This window comes from Crocuta crocuta, unplaced genomic scaffold (assembly GCF_008692635.1).
Source record: "Crocuta crocuta isolate KB4526 unplaced genomic scaffold, BGI_CrCroc_1.0 scaffold334, whole genome shotgun sequence".
In the NCBI taxonomy this organism is placed as follows: domain Eukaryota; kingdom Metazoa; phylum Chordata; class Mammalia; order Carnivora; family Hyaenidae; genus Crocuta; species Crocuta crocuta.
This window is the reverse complement of record NW_027533260.1, coordinates 6,053,664-6,074,820: the sequence shown is the minus strand read 5'-3', so window position 1 is coordinate 6,074,820 and position 21,157 is coordinate 6,053,664. Positions and strand designations below refer to the sequence as shown.

Genomic DNA, 21,157 nt, shown 5'->3' with positions numbered 1-21,157 from the left:
TCAGTTTGTTCTCTGTATCCAAGAGTCTCTCATGGTTCACCTCCCTCCCTCTCCGTTTGTAACTTTTCCCCCCAGTATGTGAATTTAGTACACATTTGATAAACGAATCAAAGGGAAGAGAGAATTAGGGAAGATTGTGGAGTAGGAAGACATTAAGTTCCTCTCCTTTCATGGCTACAACTAGACAACACTCACATCCCCATAAATAGTCCAGACATTGACCCTGAGACCGGCAGAACAAAGTCAACATCTAATGGTAGAGAAGAGGCCATATCAGAGAAGGTAGGAAGGGCAAAGATGCAGTTTGGGAGTGAGCCAGACCAGCCTTTTGTGGAGGGATGGAAACCGGTCGTGTGGAGAAGGCATAAAACAGTCTGTTACACTGGGGAGCCCACCTAGGGAAGAGGAATCCCCGTAACACTTGGCTTTGAAAGCCAGAGGGGCCAAATTTCATGAGTTCTTACAACCAGCGGGACTTGAAGCCCCAGTTCTGCAGGCTGGGCTCTGGGAGAGCATGACAAACAGCCAGTGGAGATACAGCCAGGAGTCACCAGTTTGGAAAATGCTAGGGGAAGATGGGAAGGAGAACAATTTACTCAGAGCATGGCCTGGAGAGGCAGGCATCATGGGGACACTCCTTTAGGAACAAAGGAGCTGGCAGGTACCATTTCTCTCCCTGGCCCCTCAGCATAAGCACATGGGCATCTGCTGGAACCAGCGCAGCACCAACACTCCTTACCTAACTTTCTTACACCAACCCCTGCCCCCCTGTGCTCTGGTGATCTGCCTTTCCCAGCACACTTGCTTCAGTCGACGCTCTGGGCCCCCTTCCCCAGAAGACCAGAACAAATCTGCCTCATCTCCTGCCCTGCGTGTTTTGTGGAACATCGGTTCCGGAGGTGGCAGCTTCAACAGGTTTCATTTCACAAGCAGACCAACACATATCTTATTAAAATGTGCTCCACCCAGCCTGGACCAAACACTGCCCACAACAGGCAAAGAGAGCCTCTGCAGGAGACTAGACGGAAGAAAAAGAGTCTAGGACTCAACAGCGGGGCACCGGCAACACACATAGGAGACACCCCCTGAAGCAACAGGTCCCAGAACACAGGAGACCATGCACTGCAGGGCATTACAAGACCTGTTCTTCATAAGGTCGTGACTTTCGAGAGCAGGAGACATAGCTGACTTTCCTGATACGCAGAAATAGACACAGAGTTAGACAAAATGAGGAGACGGGAATATCTCTCAAATGAAAGTACAGGACCAAACCACAGGAGGAGTCCTAAGCAAAATGGATATAAGTAATATTCTGGATAGAGAACTTAAAGTAATGATCAGATACTCAATGTAGGTTTGAGAAGAGTGGGGTACAGCACTGAGACCCTTAATAGATTAAAAAGAACCAAGCAGAGATGAAGAACATGATAAATTAAAAATACACTTGATGGAATAAAAAGGTGAGATGAAACAAAGTAGTGAATTAATGACCTGGAAGACAGAGTAATGGAAAGTAATCAAGCTGCACAAATAAGAGCATGCAGATTGAAGATAGGGAACTCAATGACTCCATCAAGCATAATAGCATACTAACATTACATTAAAAGGATCCCAAAAGAAGAGAAATGGCAGAAAATTTACTTGAAGAAATAATAGCTGAAAACAATGTGAGGAAGGAAACAGATAACTAGATCCAGGATGCACAGAGATCCGCCCAAAAAATCAGCCCAAGGATGTCCATACCAAGATACGTATTTATTAAAATGGCATGAAGTAGGTGCGCCTGGGTGGCTTAGTTGGTTAAGCGTCCGACTTTCGCTTAGGACATGATCTCACGGTTCGTGGGTTCAAGCCCCGCGTCGGGCTCTGTGCTGACTGCCAGCTCAGAGCCTGGAGCCTATTTCAGAGTCTGTGACTCCCTCTCTCTCTGACCCTCTCCTGCTCTCTCTCTCTCTCTCTCTCTCTCTCAGAAATAAATAAAACATCTTAAAAAATAAAAAAAAAATTGTTTAAACATCATATATTCCCATAATAACATGGGGCCATTAATGTCAAGGACATGTAATAGCAGGAGAAGAACATAATATGGGGTTTGAGGATTCAGATCATAGCCTTCTTAGTATAATAATATTCACAAATTTCTCTGTGTGTGTGTGTGTGTGTGTGTGTGTGTGTGTGTGTTCTATGTATTTACATAGATAAGATAATGTAGAAGTGGATACTCTTAATGATACTCTTTGGTAAAGAGAATTTGGTAGCATTTTCCATTCTGTAATTCTACTGTGTGTTTTTATTTCTCAGTGAACATCAATTTGATCAAACTGGTAAATTAGGTACAATAGAATTTGAAAAATAATTGGGGGGCGCCTGGGTGGCTTAGTCGGTTAAGCGTCCGACTTTCGCTTAGGTCACGATCTCGCAGTTCGTGGGTTCGAGCCCCACGTCGGGCTCTGTGCTGACTGCCAGCTCAGAGCCTGGAGCCTGTTTCAGTCTGTGACTCCCTCTCTCTCTGACCCTCCCCTGCTCACGCTGTCTCTCTCTCTCTCCTAGAAATAAATAAAACATTAAAAAAAAATTAAAATTCTAAAAAAAAAAATAAAAGAAAAATAATTGGGACTCCCTTATAGTTGTGTCACCTAATAACTGTTCTACATTATCATATGGCATATAAGATCAAAATTAAGGAATAAGACTCAATTAGTATTCACAGATAAACTAATGAGTATGGTTAACTTTCTTTGTTGGTGCTGCACAAGATTCATCTTGAGGCATAAGCCAGGGAGCAGGCAAATACTGGAGATAGTAAAGTGCTTGTGTTGCGGAGGTTTAAAAAATGCTTTGAAGGGGGCGCCTGGGTGGCTTAGTCAGTTAAGCGTCCGACTTTCGCTTAGGTCATGATCTCGCGGTTCGTGGGTTCAAGCCCCACGTCGGGCTCTGTGCTGACTGCCAGCTCAGAGCCTGGAACTTGTTTCGGTCTGTGACTCTCTCTCTCTCTGACCCTCCCCTGCTCACACTGTCTCTCTCTCTCTCCTAGAAATAAATAAAACATTAAAAAAAATGCTTTGAAGAAAAAATGTGCATGGGTAGGGATCATACATAGCATTATAGCATTAGAGCCCCTAAGGAGAAAGAGAAGCTCTGGATGTCATTCCACACTCCGTGGACGCCATGGTGAAATTTTAAGTAGATTGACTGAAGGGCTTTACTTACAAAGGATAAACATATCTAATAGATTCATTTTCATAATCAGTTTTCTGGGCTATTTCTTCACAGGATACTAGATACTGAGATCCATGCTATCTCAATTTGCATAGTCATTTGAAGGCCCCTAATACCACCTTCAGGTTCTGTGATTTGCTTGGAGGACTCAGAATATGGTTGGATTTAGGACTATATTTCAGTCAAAGAATACAGAGCAAGAATACACATGTGAAATGTCTACAGTAGGACTTGAATCTACCATAATGTGCAATAAATAATACTAGTTAATGTTACATCACAGTATTTGAAGTACAAGATAGCAAAGGGAAAGAATAAACATCACCTAGAACTTTGCATTCTTTTGTGGAAAAAGATACAATGTGCTTTGGTTGTATGCAGAATACTTGTATCATGTGATTAAAGACCATCAACAGTTGAGTTTGAGTAAGAGAGATTATCACAGGTAATCCAGATGGGCCTGACTCAATCAGTTGAAGGGCCTATTTGGGGGTTTGAGATTCTATATACATTTTAGGATGGGTTTTGCTATTTCTGCAAAAACCATTGGAGTTTTTTTTTTTTTTGGGGGGGGGTACCTGGGTGGCTCAGTCGGTTAAGCATCCGACTTTGGCTCAGGTCATGATCTCACTGTCTGTGGGTTCAAGCCCCGCATCGGGCTCTGTACTGACAGCACAGAGCCTGGAGCCTGCTTCAGATTCTGTGTCTCCCTCTCTCTCTGCCCCTCCCCCACTCACACTCTATCTCTCAAAATAAAATAAAGACATAAAAAAATTTTTAAAAATTGGAGTTTTTCCAGGGATTCCTTTGAATCTGTAGATCACTTTGGGGAGTAGTAACATTTTAATAATATTAAGCTTTCCAATCCATGAGCGTACAATATGTTTCCATGTCTTCTTTATTTTTTTTTCCAGAAATGTTTTCTAGTTTTCATTGTACAGGTTTTCACCTCCTTGATTAACTTTATCCCTGAGTATTTTATTCTTTCTGATGCTCATGTAAATTGCTTCTATAATTTCCTTTTTAGTTTGTTCATTTTGTATAAGGGTGCGACTGATTTTTCTGTACTAACTGTTATCCTAATACTTTGATGAATTCATGTATCCTAATAGTTTTTTGATAGAATCCTTAGCACTTTCTACATATAAGATCATATCATCTGCAAACATAATTTTATTCTTCCTTTCCAATTTGGATATCTTTTATTTCTTTTTCTGTTTAATTGCTAAAGCTAGAACTTCCAGTACGATGTTGAATAGAAATTGTGAAAGTGAACATCCTCTTTCCTGAGCCCAGAGGAAAAGCTTTCAGTCTTTCACTAGTGAGTGTGATGTTTTCTGTGGGGTTTTCATATAGGTATATCTCATTTTATTTTTTTTTAATTTTTTAATGTTTTATTTATTTCTAGGAGAGAGAGAGAGAGACAGCGTGAGCAGGGGAGGCTCAGAGAGAGAGGGAGTCACAGACTGAAACAGGCTCCAGGCTCCGAGCTGGCAGTCAGCACAGAGCCCGACGCGGGGCTCGAACCCACGAACCGCGAGATCATGACCTAAGCGAAAGTCGGACGCTCAACCGACTAAGCCACCCAGGCGCCCCTAGGTATATCTCATTTTAAAAAAAAGTTTTAATCTTTATTTTTGAGAGAGTGAGAGAGACAGAGTGAGAGTAGGGACAGAGAGAGGGGGAGACACAGAATTTGAAGCAGGCTCCAGGCTCCAAGCTGTCAGCATAGAGCCTGATGCAGGGCTCGAATTCATGAATGTGAAATCATGATCTGAGCCAAAGTCGGATGCTTAACTGACTGAGCCACCGAGGCACACCTAAGCATATTTCATTTTATTGTGCTTTGCACATACTGCCTTTTTACAAATTGAAGGTGTGTGGTAACTCTGCACGAGAAAGTCTATAAGTGCCATTTTACCAACAGAATTTGCTCACTTCATGTCTCTGGTAATTCTTACAATATTTCAAACTTCTAAGTTATCATTGTATTTGTTATGGTGATCTGCAATCAGTGATTATAATTTGCTGAAAGCGCAGATAATGGCTAGTGGTTTTTAACAAAGTATTTTTGTATTAAGGTGGTTTTTTGTTTTTTTTTTTTAAGAAATGATGCAACGGCACACTTAATAGACTACAGGATAGTGTAAACATAACTTTCATATGCACTGGAAAACCACAAAATTCATTTGACTTGCTTTATTGTGACATTCACTTTATTGCACTAGTTTGGAACCATACCCTCAATATCTCCAAGGTATGCCTATATGTAGCTTTTATTGTATTGAAGGAGTTTTCTTCTATTCCTAGTTTATTGAGAGTTTTTATCATAAATATGACATAAAATAGGTATGTGTATAAATGTGTGTGTGTGTGTACTCTCTCTAGTACCCAAAGAAGCCCATCAACTGTTGGGCTTCCTTATTTTAATGCTTGCTGCTAGGGAGTTTTGCCTGAATGTATCTGGGATACTTCTCTGGCTCCTATCCCAGTAGCTCCCAGGAATCGCACCTGCTATGCTGGGCCTTGGACCTTATTTGGGTTTACAACTTGACTAGGACTACTCACTGCGTCCATGACTAAACACAGTGAGTGTCAGTTCCACCTGCTTTTCAGTGCACCACACCATCTTGATGTTCTTGACGACCAAAGCTTTTGTGGGGACTTGGGCTCACTGAAGTTCAAGCCCAGACCACAGATGGCATATTGCAGGGGAACTGAGGTATCCCTGTGGAAGTACAGTAAAAGCATACTGTAGGCAATTCCACGTGGAACTCAAATTGGTCTGGATACTTATCTTGCAAGAAGATTGACAAGAAGGAATTAGTCAGGTCAACAGCAGCATTATCACAGTCTCCAGGGTGGGTTGGCACCATCTCAGTGATGGTGATGAGATCGGGCACTGCAGGGAGTCAAGGGAGGAACCTGGCCATTCAGCCCATGCCAGTCTCCATGCCCCAGAGTGGTGTGGAGTGGCGCCAAACAAAGTGGTATGAAGCACTCAAGCTTGCACCATGTCCTAAATAAACAAAGTAATCTCCTTCTCCACCACCCCCACCCCGTTATGCAGTATTCTTTTGTTGAAAACCCATTGGTGTTGGTTAACTTTGTAGCAGGAGTCTTTGCTGTTATGGCTCCCTTTTTTTTGTTTGTTTGGGTTTTTTTTGTTGTTGTTGTTGTATGCTCGCTTAGGAGGTGGGGACGTTTTGTGTCACAAGCAGCCAAAATGTCAATGCCCATAGTGCATTTCGCTATGGAAACCACAGCGACCAGCACCTGAAATGTCTTAAAGCATTTTCAGGCATACCAATCACACAAGCAGATAATCAGCTGTGACACCAGGTTCATCCCCCAACCCCCTCCTCTAATATTACCAGTTTAATCTTTAGCCCTTCGGGGGCCTGGAACAACTCATGTGAGCCCCAGCATCCAGGAGCCTCAGAAAAGTCAATTCTCCATTTTTCCTCTTATCTTGACAGAATAGAGCCACTGGTCTCCGGTGGGGATATGGAGATCTTGACCCCATCTCTGTCCCATTTGGCTAGGGACATTTGGATCTGCAATGTCCCCTCATCAAACAGATGCGCCATCCAGGTAGCTTAGAATTTTCCTGGCTTCTGTCCATGGCTGTACTTCAACTTCTACTTCCTCCCTCAGAGAAGACCTCATTTCAACTGTCCTGTTTTCCTTGATGCCATCAGTTGTTCAGCGCTGCGTGAAAATCGGTTTTACTTAAGTCTGGCGAGTGAGCTGCATTGAGTGGAGCTTCCTGCACAGGGTCATTCTATTTCCCCCAGACATTTGTCTACAACTTCTGAGACACCATGGAAGTTAGTGGGTGGGCTGGGAGTGCGAGGGTGGCCAGAAGTCTGGGTATATTTTCTCTGCTCTTCTTAGGACTCATCTCTCATACTTCTGCACTTAACCATTGCACGAACTCATCCCTGTTAACAAGGTTATTATCTACATTGTGTTTGCCCCCAAGTGACCAGAGGGTGGCCAGCATCTCATTCCCTGGGGTTCCGGCACCAAGCAGGGGCAATGAGGCTGGTAAACCTTTGCATTTCCACCATGCCATGGTGTGTTTCCTGGGTGACCCTACGCACTATGCTGAACTGTTGAACAGATACTAGGTACACAGCTCTCTATTCCCCTGGAATTGATAACCAGTGCAGAGTAATCGTTGTGCAGAGTATTTCATTGGCCAGTTATATCCACGGACATGTGTGGCTACAAGGGAGGTGGGAAAGTGAACATTTCGCTTTTCTAGTCTCTGTAATGGAAGTGATTAAGAAAGGAGTGATCTGTGATTAGCAGCTCGTCCGCTAGCCAAAACTGTCTGTCCCAGAAGAACATAAAATGATATTCATTGCAGCTTCATATACGATGGCAAACCTACTATTCATCAGGGGAATGTGCCAAAATACTTATTTAATTCATCCAGAAACACACCAGTAGTTCGACAAGTTGGGCTTATTATTTGTTGTGGTAGAGAGCACACCCAGCAGGGAAAACTGTGAGGTGTCACCAGAGAAAAAGGGTGTCAGAAAGAATCTATTATAGGATTTGAGTCTTGTTTTGGGTGGTTTAGGGAAGACCTAAGGAAGCAGGGTTCACTATAGATTAAATACTGTCAGAAAGCAAGACTAATTCTAAGAGTGGGTATTTCAATAAACTTTACCTTTTGGGAAGGCAGACTGAAACAAGAATAAAGCTCTAAGTGGTAAAGAACTAGCAGTCACTCATCTAGCAAAAACAAAGGGGGGGGATGTTTGGTACTGTGTGGCTTGGGACAGTGACCTCGTTTTTGTCTGCATCTCAACAAAATTAAGAAGGGAACTTGTTTTGTCTCACTTTACCATGGTCTCAGAGAATGCTCATTTGCGGATGGTATCCTGTGATTCATTTATGTCCCAAAGGAGAATAACATGGCCCAGCTCTGAGTGCCATACCAGCTTCCAGAGATCATGGGCTGTTTCATTTTTAGTTCTCAATCCATCCAGTGTAACATTATACAGCCATCGTTTGGAAGGAGTTAGATGTTCAAAACTAATACTAGTAAATGTTTAGCTTATACTGAGTTTAGAAAAATGGATATAGAACATGGGACTTCATTTTTATTTTTTTAATGACTTTTTTAAAGAGAGTGTGTGTGGAGGGAAGGGTCAGAGAGGCAGAGGGACAAAGAGAGAATCTTAAGTAGGCTCCACACCCAGCACAGATCCTAACGAAGGGCTTGATCTCACCACCGTGAGAACATGACCTGAGCCAAAATCAAGAGCGAGACACTCAACCAACTGAGCCACCCAGGCACCCTGAGACTCATTTTAAAAATCAAATATGGGGCCCCTGGGTGGCACCCAGTCAGTTAAGCATCCGACTTTGGTTCAGGTCATGATCTCATGGTTCATGGGTTCAAGCCCCGCGTTGGGCTCTGTGCTGACAGCCAGCTCAGAGCCTGGAGCCTGCTTCAGATTCTGTATCTCCCTCTCTCCCTGACCCTCCCCTGCTATCCTCCCCTCCTCTCTCTCAAAAATAAATAAAACATTAAAAAATCTTTTTAAAATTTTATAAAAATCAAATATATATGTTGATATATATATATGTTTATGGGGAGACAAAAAAATTTATCTTCAGGGGGAAGGATTCTAGGTGCATCCTATTTAGCCTCATACTATTTTTAGTTTTTAGTAACATACCTTTTAAAATTACTAACTAGGGGCGCCTGGGTGGCTTAGTCGGTTAGNCTCTCTCTCTCTCCTAGAAATAAATAAAAATATATAAAAAAATAAAAATAAAATTACTAACTATATGAAATAAAATAATAAAATATAAGATATTTTTAACCAGAAATTATAAAGGAAAAAACTCTTAATACTAAAATATGCTCCCTCACCTACAGAAGCCTCCTTCTTGATTCTGCTTTAAATCGTAGGCTTTGGGTGTCCGAATAACTCCAATGTCACCTTCTGCAGCTGTTATGCTTGCTTTGTTTGAGGCAGTGGGCAATTTTGTAACTTCACTGAAGCTTGACATTTTCACCTCCAAAGTAGGGATAATAGTTTTTAAAAGTTTTGTTTGAGAGAGAGAGAGAGAGAGAGCGCACACACACGCAGGGAAGGACAGAGGGAGAGAATCCCAAGCAGGCTCCCTGATCGGTGCAGAGCCCAATGCAAGCTCGATCCCCCGACCCTGGGATCACGACCCAGGCCCAAATCAACAATCAGATGCTCAACCTGCTGAACCACCCAGGCGCCCGGGGATAATAATTTTAATACACTGTTTAAATGAGGGAAGAGTGTTTTTCCAGGAGAACAAGCTTCCACTTTGGTCCTCCTAAGTTGTCTTCCCTCCCCAGTCTGTGGTGTGTCAGGGTCTGGAGTAGAGGCGGGTAACGTCTACACTTCTCACTGCCCCTCTGGAATAATCCACCTATTCTTTGAACTCTGTTACAGCCTCTTATCGTCAGATTATATTAAACATCCTCCTCCTCCTCTCACTCACCTAGTGTCCCCTAAGCAATCATTCCCCGCCAATTTTTTGAAGACTTTATCTCCTCACCTAATCCCTTTCCGACAATACTCCTGTCACAACTGGAGGCGTTTCGAATTCAGGAAGTCGTGTCCACGGAATAATTTCGCTGAGGACTCCGGCAGAGGTTGTAACGCAGACTCTCAACATGAAAGCCCATATTATCACCGGGGAAGTCGGGACTGCGCGATCCCTTCCATTCTAGCATTTGGGTAAGTGCAGACAAGGAGCTTCCAGCAGCCGCAACTACTCGTTCAACAGGGTGAGCCTAGGGGGCCCCTGGGTGGCTCAATCGGCTGCGCTTCCGACTTCACCTCAGGTCACGATCTCCCGGTTAGTGAGTTCCAGCCCCGCGTAGGGCTCTTCGCTGACAGCTCTGAGTCTGGAGCCTGTTTCAGATTCTGTCTGTGTCTTTGTCTCTCTCCCTCCTCTGCTCGCACTCTGTCTTCTCTCAAAAGTAAACATTAAAATTTAAAAAAGAAAAAAAAGAGGGTGAGCCCAGAACATTTCCCCTTCAGCATTCTGGGAGCTGTAGTCCAGACGCTCCGTGTAGTCGCGCGCACTTCCGCTCAGGAAGGCGGATCTGGTGCATTCTGGGAGATGAAGTCCAGAAGCCCCCTGTTCTCGCTGGCACTTCCGCTGAGGGAGTGGGAGGTTGCTCCTGAATTTTCTATGGGAGCGGTGCGTCAGTTCCGCCTGTCCCGGCGCTTCCAAACTTCCTGAATGTGTGCTTGGAACCTACGGCGACAGGGCGACTTGGGGGGGGAAGAAGTCTGAGCAGAGTCCGCAGGTATTAGGGGGGAGGGCAGTGGTGTGCGTCTCTCGGGCAGTCTCTGCGTCCGTGGGGTCCCGAGTCCCGGGGTGGGGCGTGGGGTGGGGTCACCTATCGCCTGGCTGGACAGTTGCTGCTTGTCTCAGCTCGCCCAGTCCGCCTCCCTGCACCCACGCGTGCCGCTGCTTCCTGGTGTTGGGGAATTGTCGGAGGTGGTGAAAGACGACTCCAGCTGCCTCCATTTTGACCTCAAACTTTCCGGTTGGCTTCTTTCCAGCTTGTCTCGGACTCAGGTGGAAGAGCCTGGAGGGCAGAGCAGCCCCTGGTGGGAACCGAAACTAACCCCTCAAGCAGTAAGGACTGTCTTGAGCCAGCAAGACCCCGTTTGTGATTGACCCCACGATAGTAACGAATTTGACCTTCACTGCCCACCTGCAGGACCCACCCGCCTTTGCCTCACGTTTTCCTTCCATAAACCCGGACGTATTTTTAGCAATTTGAAGACAGTCTTTGAGCCGTCAGTTTGCGGTCTTTTGGTGTTCGCCTCACTTGAGATACATTCCTTTCTTATACACCTGGACTAGATTCTCTGCCTTTGGCTTTTGTCAGCAGAGAGGGATCGAATCCGGTCTGTTTGGGGACACCCCACCCCTCAAAGCCAGGTGCTCTTGCACCCCCGCCGCCAGCTATCGCTGAGGAAATAAAAAATCTCAAACCAGTTCCTGGCATATGGGGAATGGTGACCTCCTTTTAGTATTAATTTCCCAACCATCTGTCAAGTCCCCCGATTAGGGTCAGATATCCAACTGCGGTGACCTTTGCTCTTCTCTGATTCCTGCCCAATACTCGATCATTCCGGCCCCTTCTAATCTCTCATTTAGAAAGGGGAGGGTACAATGGAAGTAACGTTGAGTTCCTACCTTGGTAAGTCAGAAACCTTACCAGATTGAGTTGTTGCACAAAGAAAACTTCGATTTGCAAGCACATAAGGAGATCATGGCTTCCACAGCCGTGGATCCCCAAAAGAGGTTGAATGGGTTTCTTTGTTGAGGGTTAGGATGAATATTTAATTTTTTTTTTTTTTAATGTTTTACTTATTTCTAGGAGAGAGAGAGACAGTGTGAGCAGGGGAGGGTCAGAGAGAGAGGGAGTCACAGACTGAAACAGGCTCCAGGCTCCGAGCTGGCAGTCAGCACAGAGCCCGACGCGGGGCTCGAACCCACGAACCGCGAGATCATGACCTAAGTGAAAGTCGGACGCTTAACCGACTAAGCCACCCAGGCGCCCCAGGATGAATATTTAGAGAGGGAAGGCTTGACATCGTATGTGGAGGCAGGCGTAGGGATGAGCATGCGCCTTATGGAAACATGCTTGTATGTTGTGTTACGTAACTGAGTCAGAGGCGCCTCCTGGGGCAGAGATTTTAGGATTATAGTGAGGTAAAGGTAATTGTAGGTCATTTCCAGAAGTCACTGCATGGCCCTTCTGTGCAAGCACGAGTTGGAGGGTTAGGTCCGAAGGTCTGGGTGGTCTGGGCCTGGGCCAGGTCTTTCAGGGCAATTGTCATCACCTGAGGTAGTTTCCGGTTTCATTGGCCTGAGGTAAGAGGTGAACTAGAAAGAAGAGCTTAAAGGGAAAATGTAAGACAGAAGCTAGTGAGTACAAGCAAGTGGGCAGTAAATGTCAGGTCTTGGGGTCTAGTTCGTGATGAGGGTTGCTTCCAGATTGCACTTTTTAAAAAAAAATTTAGAGGAAGAGAGAGAGCAGGCATGAGAGGGGGAGAGGGGCAGAGGGAGAGAGGGCATCTTAAGCAGGCTCTATACCCAACGTGGGGCTCAGTCCCACAACCCTGGGATCATGACCTGAGATGAAATCAGGAGTCTCATGCTCAACCGAGTCACCCAGGTACCCCCCAGACTGCACGCTTATTGAGGACAGCGACATGATCTTGGCATCTCATGACATTCTTTTTTCTCCCCCCAGCCTGACTTCTCAGAAAGGGCTGCACAGAGGTGGAAAAAGTGACTCCTTGGCTACTAACAGCAAGGTTCTACGTGAGTGGGACTTGGCATTTTTCTTTCTTTCTTTTAAATGCTTATTTATGTGTTTTGAGAGAGTGGGGCGTGGGGGAGGGGCAGAGAGAGAGCGAGAATTAGAAGCAGGCCCCCTGCTGCCGGCACAGAGCCTGTCATGGGGCTGGCACTCCCGACCATGAGATCGTGACCTGAGCAGAAATCAAGAGTCAGATGCTTAACTGACTGAGCCACCCAGGCACCCCTGGGCACTTTCTTTAACAATGATATTCTCATCAGTTAGATCATGTATAGGATGTGTAATTGGGCATGGCTATTAGTAATAATTCATCCTTAATCGCCAGCCTCAACAATGACGGTTTTATACAAATAAGTATATTGTGCCACACCACAGCTCTGTGAAGAAATTCTGCGTTTTTTTTGGTTTTTGTTTTAATTTTTCTGTTCTATAAAATGAGATTGAGGGGCGCCTGGGTGGCTTAGTCGGTTGAGCGTCCGACTTTCGCTTAGGTCATGATCTCGCGGTTCATGGGTTCGAGCCCCGCGTCGGGCTATGTGCTGACTGCCAGCTCAGAGCCTGGAGCCTGTTTCAGTCTGTGACTCCCTCTCTCTCTGACCCTCCCCTGTTCACGCTGTCTCTCTCTCCTAGAAATAAATAAAAATATTAAAAAAAAAAAATGAGATTGAGACCCAGGGAGCATAAATTATTTGCCCATAGTCCCCACCTAGGAAGAGGCTGATGGGGTTGGAATGAAGGCAGTCTGAGTCCAGAGCTCAAGTTGCTAATCTCTCAGGTATGTTCTGCAGCTGTAGGAACTAGCAGGCATCAGACCCCGGGGTAGTTAGGACTTGGGTCTGGAAGACCTTAAAAGCAAGGCTAAAGGGCTCTGACTTTTCTGAGTTTTTAAAGCCATTGTCAAATATTTTATTCCACTTATTACTAGTAATATGCTTTATTCTTTTTTTTTTTTTTTTTAAGTTTCTTTATGTATACTGAGAGAGAGAGAGAGAGACACTGTGAGTGGGGAAGGGGCAGAGAGGGAGGGAGACACAGAATCCGAAGCAGGCTCCAGGCTCTGAGCTGGCTGTCAGCACAGAGCCAGATGCAGGGCTTGATCCCATGAACCGTGAGATCATGACCTGAGGCGAAGTCGGGCGCTTAACCGACTGAGCCACCCAGGCGCCCCTACAATTTTATTTTTAAGTAATCTCTGCACCTATTGTGGGGCTCATATGATCCAGAGTTGGATGCTGTATTGAATGAGCCAGCCAGGTGCCACATAACTACGGCCGAGTTTTAAACATTGCCAACAAAGAATAACCTAATGAACTGCCATTTAATTTCATGATCATCCTTATTATTCCCATTATTATTATTGTTTCTGCGACTGTTTCCGGATGGTATAAGACTTTATTTTTGCATAATTTAAAGTTTTTCCACTGAAAAGTTGCAAACATAGTATAAGCCATTCTCATATGCTCTCTTAAACTAGTTTTTTAAGGGCGCCTGGGTGGCTCAGTCGGTTGGACGTCTGACATCGGCTCAGGTCATGATCTCACGGTTCGTGGGTTCGAGCCCCGCATCGGGCTCTGTGCTGACAGCTAGCTCAGAGCCTGGAGCCTGCTTCAGATTCTGTGTCTCCCTCTCTCTCTGACCCTCCCGTGCTCACGCTGTCTCTGTCTCTCTCAGAAATAAATAAAACATTAAAAAAATAAATAAAAAGATAAACTAATTTTTAAAAAAATTTCTTTGTTTTAGGGGATAGTGAGTTGGGGAGGGATAGAGAGAGAGAAAATCCCAAGCAGGCTCCGTGTTATCAGTGCAGAGCCTGATTCGGGGCTCAACCCCAAGAACCTTGAAATCATTACCCAAGCCGAGATCAAGAGCCAGACGCTTAACTGACTGAGCCATCTAGGTGCCCCTCATACACTCTTTACCCAGATTCCCCAATTGTTTACAGGCCTGCCTGTCTTGTGGCCCCATCAGCCCCGTAATACCAGGAATATACCTGCTATTCAGTAACAGCTTATTTTAGCTTTCTGAAGGAAGGCAGCCCACATATGGTTAATCAGGAGGTGTCTTGGTAAGAGGGGAGGCTGATTTAGGGGAGGCTGATTTAGGGGAGGCTGATTATAGAATTTTAACGTCCCATGCTTGGTAATATTGGATGTTATACTACGTAAGAGAGTTATCTATTAGATATCTAACGAGTTATTAGAAGTAGTAGTTAACAGTGGTACTTATTAAATAATGCTGGAAAACATAGCATCCTGTTTTGTAATCCACATCTTATATTTAATTTTGTTCTGTTTTTCACGTAGCTGCCTTACAACCAGTCTCCCTTCCCCCATCCCAGTTCAAAGCCCAATCTATGCACTGCCTTAAACTGTATATTTGTAAACATTGTACAAAAACCTTATCATAAACTTGATGTTCTTTAATGTGGAATGCGTTCCATAACTTTTGTCTTTTTTGTTGATGCTGTTTTTTTTTTTTTTTTTTTTTTTTACTTTTTGTTTTTCATGTAAGCTGTACACCCAGCGTGGGGCCTGAACTCACAACCCTGAGAGCAAGAGTCGCACACGCCATCAACAGAGCCAGGTGCCCCTGTTGTTCTTGATGCTCTTAAAGAGTGCAGAGGCAAGTTATTTTGGAGAAAGTTCTTCATTTGGGGTTTATGTGATGTACTGCATATTTAGGTTCAGTTATGCATCATTAGGAGGGACTCTACAGAGCATTGAGGCGTCCTTGACATTGCTGCATAACAGAGGCCAAAGGAGGTCAGTCTGTCCATGCATTGGTGAACCCAACTTTGTTACCTAGGCTAAGGCGATTTCTGTTAGATTTCTCCACTGTAAGGTCACTAATTTTTGTTTATTATTTTTTTTAAAGATTGTATTTTTTAAGTAATCTCTACACCCAGTGTGAAGCTGGAACTCACAACCCGCAGATGGAGAGTCGCACGCTTTACCGACTGAGCCAGCCAGACTCCCCTAGAGTTACTATTTTTTAAATCAAAATTAATAAAGTTTATTTTTTTATTTTTTTAAAATTTCTTTTTTACATTTATTTATTTTTGAGAGACAGAGACAGAGCACAAGTGGGGGAGGGGCAGAGAGAGAATGAGACACAGAATCCGAAGCAGGCTCCAGGCTCTGAGCCTGACGCGGGGCTCAAACTCGCAAACCATGAGATCATGACCCAAGCCAAAATCGGATGCTCAACCAACTGAGCCACCCAGATGCCCCCAAATTAATAAAGTTTATGGGGAGATACACTTATTAGTGGCATTTTGCTTTGAGGCCATGCTTCCCCATGTTCCCTACTTACTCAAATATAAATTTTGTTATCAATTGCCCTTAGAATCTGTCAGTTTCATAATTTAAGTGACACAGAGATGAACGATTATTTATACCAACCTGGTGTATAGTGTACATATCAGAGAATCCACCCGTTTTAGTCTCACAAATCACTGACTTTTAGTAACTTTGCCAAGTGGTTGCAGCCATTGCTGTAATTCAGTTTAGAACGTGTTCATTCCCTCAGTTGGATTCCTCATGCCCGTTTTCAGTTCACCCCCATTTTCTCCCCTACTCCCCAGGCGACCACTAACCTGCTTTCTGTCTGCATAGATTTGCCTCTTCTGGACATTTTCCATGAACGGAATCATAAAATAGCTGGCCTTTTGTGACTGGCTTCTTTGACTTTCAGCACTGCTTACCAGGTTCATCCATGTGGCAGCATGATCAGAATTTCATTCCTTCTAATTATATTAAAAGCATTTGAATAACATCCCACTGTATGGATTTGCCACAATTAATTTGTTCCTTCGTGCATAGGTCATAGGTCGACATTTCGGTGGTTTCCGGTTGGGGGGTTATCAGGAATAATGGTGCCGTGAATGTTCATGTACAGATTCACAGTAATCATGCCTGGGGGTGAGCGGCATCCTGGGCTAATTTCAGTGCCTTTTTGCTGCCTCCCTAGGGCCCCGGCCAGGTGCAGCTCTGCCTTCCTGGGATCTGTGCAACTCCGTGCTCTGCACACCGCCGAGAGGAGGACCCGTGACCATGTTCAAGGTGAGGAGGGCTTGCCTGTCTCACTTTCCAAATTCCATCTCATTATTCAGATGGTCACACATTTTTCTGGGGACGACTCAAGCAGAGCCTCCAGGCATTCGAGGACCTATTTTGTGCCAGGGTCTTAATCTTGTCCCTTTTGGATTTACTTTGCATGTATTTTTAGTTTTCGTTTTATTATTTATTTTACGGAGTAGAAAAAATGACTAGAAACGAGTAATTCTCCCACTTCGTTACTTCCCCTTTGCCAATGAGCTATTTTTATTTTCTCCGACTCTTAGGCTTGTCAGCATCCATAACTGAATTTGTATTTGTGATATACACCTAATTTTAAATTCTGACTTTTTTCCCCTTAATGTTTTGGAATGTTCACTTTTCACAGTTGCATTCTGTCCCCATTGAATCGATGTACCTTTTGTCTTTATTTCCTGTTCACAGACGTGTATATGGTTTAGGGATTTTACTTTTTATTTTTATATTTTATTTTTTTATTTTTGAGAGAGAGAGTGTGAGCAAGGGGAGGAGCAGAGAGAGAGAGAGAGAGAGAGAGAGAGAATAAAAGCAGGCTCCATGCTGTCAGCACAGAGTTCGATGCAGGACTTGAACCCACAAACCATGAGATCACGACCTGAGCCAAAACCAAGAATTGGACGCTCAACCAACTGAGCCCCCCAGGTGCCCCTCAAGAGATGATTTCCCCAGCTGGCCTGCTCTGCGACCCCTTTCTCAGGATGTGTGTTCCTGCAGTCGCTGTGCCGCACTGACCTGCTCTTCGCTGCGAGCACATTCACAGCAGTTAGCACAGTCCTTTATAAAATTTAAATTCTAAATATAAAATCTTTAGGGGCTCCTGGGTGGCTCAGTTGGTTGAGCCTCTGACTTCAGCTCAGGACATGATCTCACGGTTTGTGAATTTGAGCCCCGCGTCAGGCTCTGTGCTGACAGCTCGGAGCCTGGAGCCTGCGTGGGATTCTGTGTCTCCCCCTTTCTCTGTTTTCCCTTACTCGGGCTCTGTCTCTCTCTCTCTCTCTCTCTCTCTCTCAAAAATAAGTAAACATTAAAAATTTTGAAAATAAATACATAAAATCTTTACATTTCTCTGTGGCAAAAGATACCTTACATGGAATTACCAGAAGTGACAACGTCAGGCAAGAATATTTCCTGCAGGGATGCAAAAAAAGAGAGCCCGTGATACAAATCTTATGCATACGGTAAAGGAAAAAAAAATCCACTGAAATACAAACAAAGACACGAATAGGCATGTTAAAAATGAGAAACACAAATATCGCAAAGGTAGTTATATTAATTTACAATCAAATACGTGGCAATAATAATAGACACTGTTGTTCCAAAGGAGATTACCAAAGCTGTGGGAAAAATGTGTAGCCTGCTCTTGGCTTCATATGGAGACCCAGGGAGGTGGTTTTCTCTTTTGAAAGATTAGGGACATAAGAAAGAGGGGGGGAAGAAAATCTGCCATTATAGGATTACAATTTTAAACGTATTCATTTTTCACATTTTAATTTTCCTTTGCAATCATTTTCGAGTAACCAGGAAAACAAGGTCTACATAAAATGATGTTTTTTCGGGGCGCCTGGGTGGCTTAGTCGGTTAAGCGTCCGACTTTCGCTTAGGTCATGATCTCGCGGTTCGTGGGTTCGAGTCCCGCGTCGGGCTCTGTGCTGACTGCCAGCTCAGAGCCTGGAGCCTGTTTCAGCCTGTAACTCCCTCTCTCTCTGACCCTCCCCTGCTCATGCTGTCTCTCTCTCTCTCTCTCTCCTAGAAATAAATAAAAAAACATTTTAAAAAAAAAAGTGATGTTTTTTCGAAGGATACATTGTAATGAGAAAAATATGTAAAATTAAATACTGTTTAATCAGAATACGTAAGTGTAGTTTATCTGTTCTCTGCGGTAAAACACAGCCACAAAATGAGATGAAATATTTTTTTAATTTATTTATTTTAGAGAGCAAGTCGGGGAGGGGCAGAGAGGAGGAGAGAGAATCCCACATAGGCTCCACGCTGTCAGTACAGAGCCCGATGTGGGACTTCAGCTCTAACCATGAGATCATGACCTGAGCTGCAATCAAGAGTTGGACACTTAACCAGCTGAGCCATCCAGACACCCTTAGACGAAATATTTTTATTGGGGGTTTTTTTTTTTTTTTTTTGAGAGCGTGGGAGCAAGTTGGGGAGAGGCAGAAGGAGAGAGAGAGAGTGAGAGAGAATCCCAAGGAGGCTCCATGCCCAGTACAGAGCCCAACTTGGGGCTTGAGCTCACAACTGTGAGATCATGACCTGAACTGAAATCAAGAGTTGGACACCTAACCAGCTGAGCCACCCGGTGCCCTGAGATGAGGTAGTTATTGGTAATGGCAATGCGAAGAAATACTATGCATAATAACAAACATTTGTTAGGCACTTGCTGTGTGCCATACAGTTAGTTCCAAGTGCTAGAGATCTCCCCTTGTTTAATCCTTGAAAGAACCCTGACCACGTACAGAGAAGAAACTCAGGCACAGGGGCAAACTTGTCCAAAATCACACAGCTAGTAAGGCACAGGCCCTCGGGAACTGGGCTGAGGCATGCTGGCTCTAGAACATGATGCTGAACATCACGCAGGAGAAGCACGGAGCTGTCCCACAAGGGTAGCCAAAGCTTGTTAGTTTGGTACGTGTTAAACCAAAGTGATAGGGTTCGTGTGTGTGTGTGTGTGTGTGTTTGTGTGTGTATGAGACAGGAAGGAAGGCAGGTACTATCAAATGTTTGGACTAAATTGCTGAATGCTTCTGGGGCAATGAGCAATACGCATCGGAAAGTAAAACGTGTGTTGTCCAGGGTGTGTATAGAGTTCTTGGTGGTTCCTTGTAAGTAGATTCCACGAGGACCCAAAATACAAGGACATTGTCATTGTTGCACACTTTGGGAAGCTGAGGAAACAGTGTGGCATTGGCAGTGTAGAAGGAGAAGCATCTGGAAGCCTACAGATGGACTTGAGTCCCTCAAACTCTGGAACCACGTCCCAGCATCCTCTCCACCTCCTCCTTGCTACCCAGTGGCCATTGGGTGCGAGATTGAGGTTGTGTATGCTTGGTATTGTAGGAGACGGTGACGTTCAAGGACGTGGCCGTGGTCTTCACCGAGGAGGAGCTGGGGCTGCTGGACCCCGCCCAGAAGCAGCTGTATGGAGACGTGATGCTGGAGAACTTCCGGAACCTGCTCTCGCTGGGTGAGGACCCGCGCTCTGTGACTCAGGGTCAGCTTCCTGGGTTGGCTGTGTCCTTGTGTGTTCAAGGCTTTGGGGGTCTTGACATGGTCACCATAAATGGCATTTATGGTGTACTAAAAATTTTTAATGAAGTAAAATAAAGTAGAAAATCTCACTTTTTAGAAAGAACAGGATACACTGTAGCAAGGTCTCTCCTCAGTTTTGTCAGTGGTGTAGGAGCCCAGTGGGAGGAGATTTAGTGAAAATAGACATTGGTTAGAAATAGGTGTTTGTAATGCATCTTCGTACATGTATGTCTGGGTCTTGAAATATGGGCCATGTTTTTTTTGTTTTAATGTTTATTTTTGAGGGAGAGAGAAATAGAATGTGAGCAGGGGAGGGGCAGAGAGAGAGGGGGGACATAGAATCTGAAGCAGGCTCCAAGCTCCGAGCTGTCAGCACAGATCCCAACGCGGGGCTTGAACTCACAGACCTTGAGATCATGGTTTGAGCTGAAGTCAGGAGCTTAACTGACTGAGCCACCCAGGCACCCCAGTTTGGGCCGTGTTTTGAAAAATGGTTGAAAAATGCTGGTTTCGACTAAGTGATCAGTATGTGTAGGACTCCAAATGTCCTGTCAATTGTACTTTTGGTGTGGGCGTTTTTTTAATTTATAAACGTTTAGTTTTCTGTTTTTGAGGTGGGGGAGAGTGTGCGTGCGTGAGTGGGGGAGCGGCAGAGAGAGAGGGAGAGAGAGGATCTGAAGCAGGGCTCAAACTCAGGAACCGTGACCTCATGCCCTGAGCCAGAGTCAGATCCTTAACCGACTGAGCCACCCAGGCGCCCCTAGTGTGTTCATTTAAATATGTGACTTTGCGTGTTCATGAAGCCCCACCCCTGCAGACATGGTATATCCCACGTAGAGAAGGTAAAAACGCTTTAGGTGACGCTAGCAAGCCACAGAGGAGAGGAATCAGGTGAGAGCCAAGCAGGCAGGCGTCCTCGTAGGTGTCCTCCTGTGTGTCTTTGCTTCTCTCCGCCCCCTTTGCCGTCACCTGGTCCAAGTTGCTAAACTGTCCCTTGAATCATTTCAGGCGCCTTCGTCCCGCTCGCCTATTCCCACGCTTCCTCTTGCGTTGTCCGTCCTCCCCGTAGTAGCCGCTGTGATCCTAAGTAACCGTAAGAGCCCGTTCCTCCGCTCGAGACCCTCTGTGGCTTCTTTTTCTTGGAGTTGAAACCTCTTGAACCGGCCTCTTGACTCCTCTGTGGTGCTCCTCTCCCCCGCTTCCTCTCTGAGTCCAGAGCCCACCCACC

The 21,157-nt window shown here is 44.8% G+C and overlaps 1 protein-coding gene across 9 annotated transcripts in view; it reads left to right on the top strand.

Annotated features, from left to right (window-relative positions):
• Positions 1–9,945: 9,945 nt before the first annotated feature.
• LOC144217767 (uncharacterized) overlaps positions 9,946–21,157 on the top strand; it is a 19,155-nt gene continuing 7,943 nt past the window's right edge. The window contains exons 1-6 of one of the 9 annotated variants that reach the window (XM_077747465.1): positions 10,400–10,540; positions 10,800–10,875; positions 12,506–12,576; positions 15,086–15,196; positions 16,544–16,635; positions 19,738–19,891. In XM_077747465.1, the coding sequence (XP_077603591.1) occupies positions 16,627–16,635; positions 19,738–19,891 (163 nt within the window). In that variant the 5' untranslated portion in view covers positions 10,400–10,540; positions 10,800–10,875; positions 12,506–12,576; positions 15,086–15,196; positions 16,544–16,626. Of the gene's footprint in view, positions 9,963–10,399; positions 10,541–10,799; positions 11,447–12,505; positions 12,577–15,085; positions 15,197–16,543; positions 16,636–19,737; positions 19,892–21,157 lie in introns of those variants that run through there. The other 8 variants (XM_077747463.1, XM_077747468.1, XM_077747462.1 and 5 more) reach the window with 8 other exon arrangements.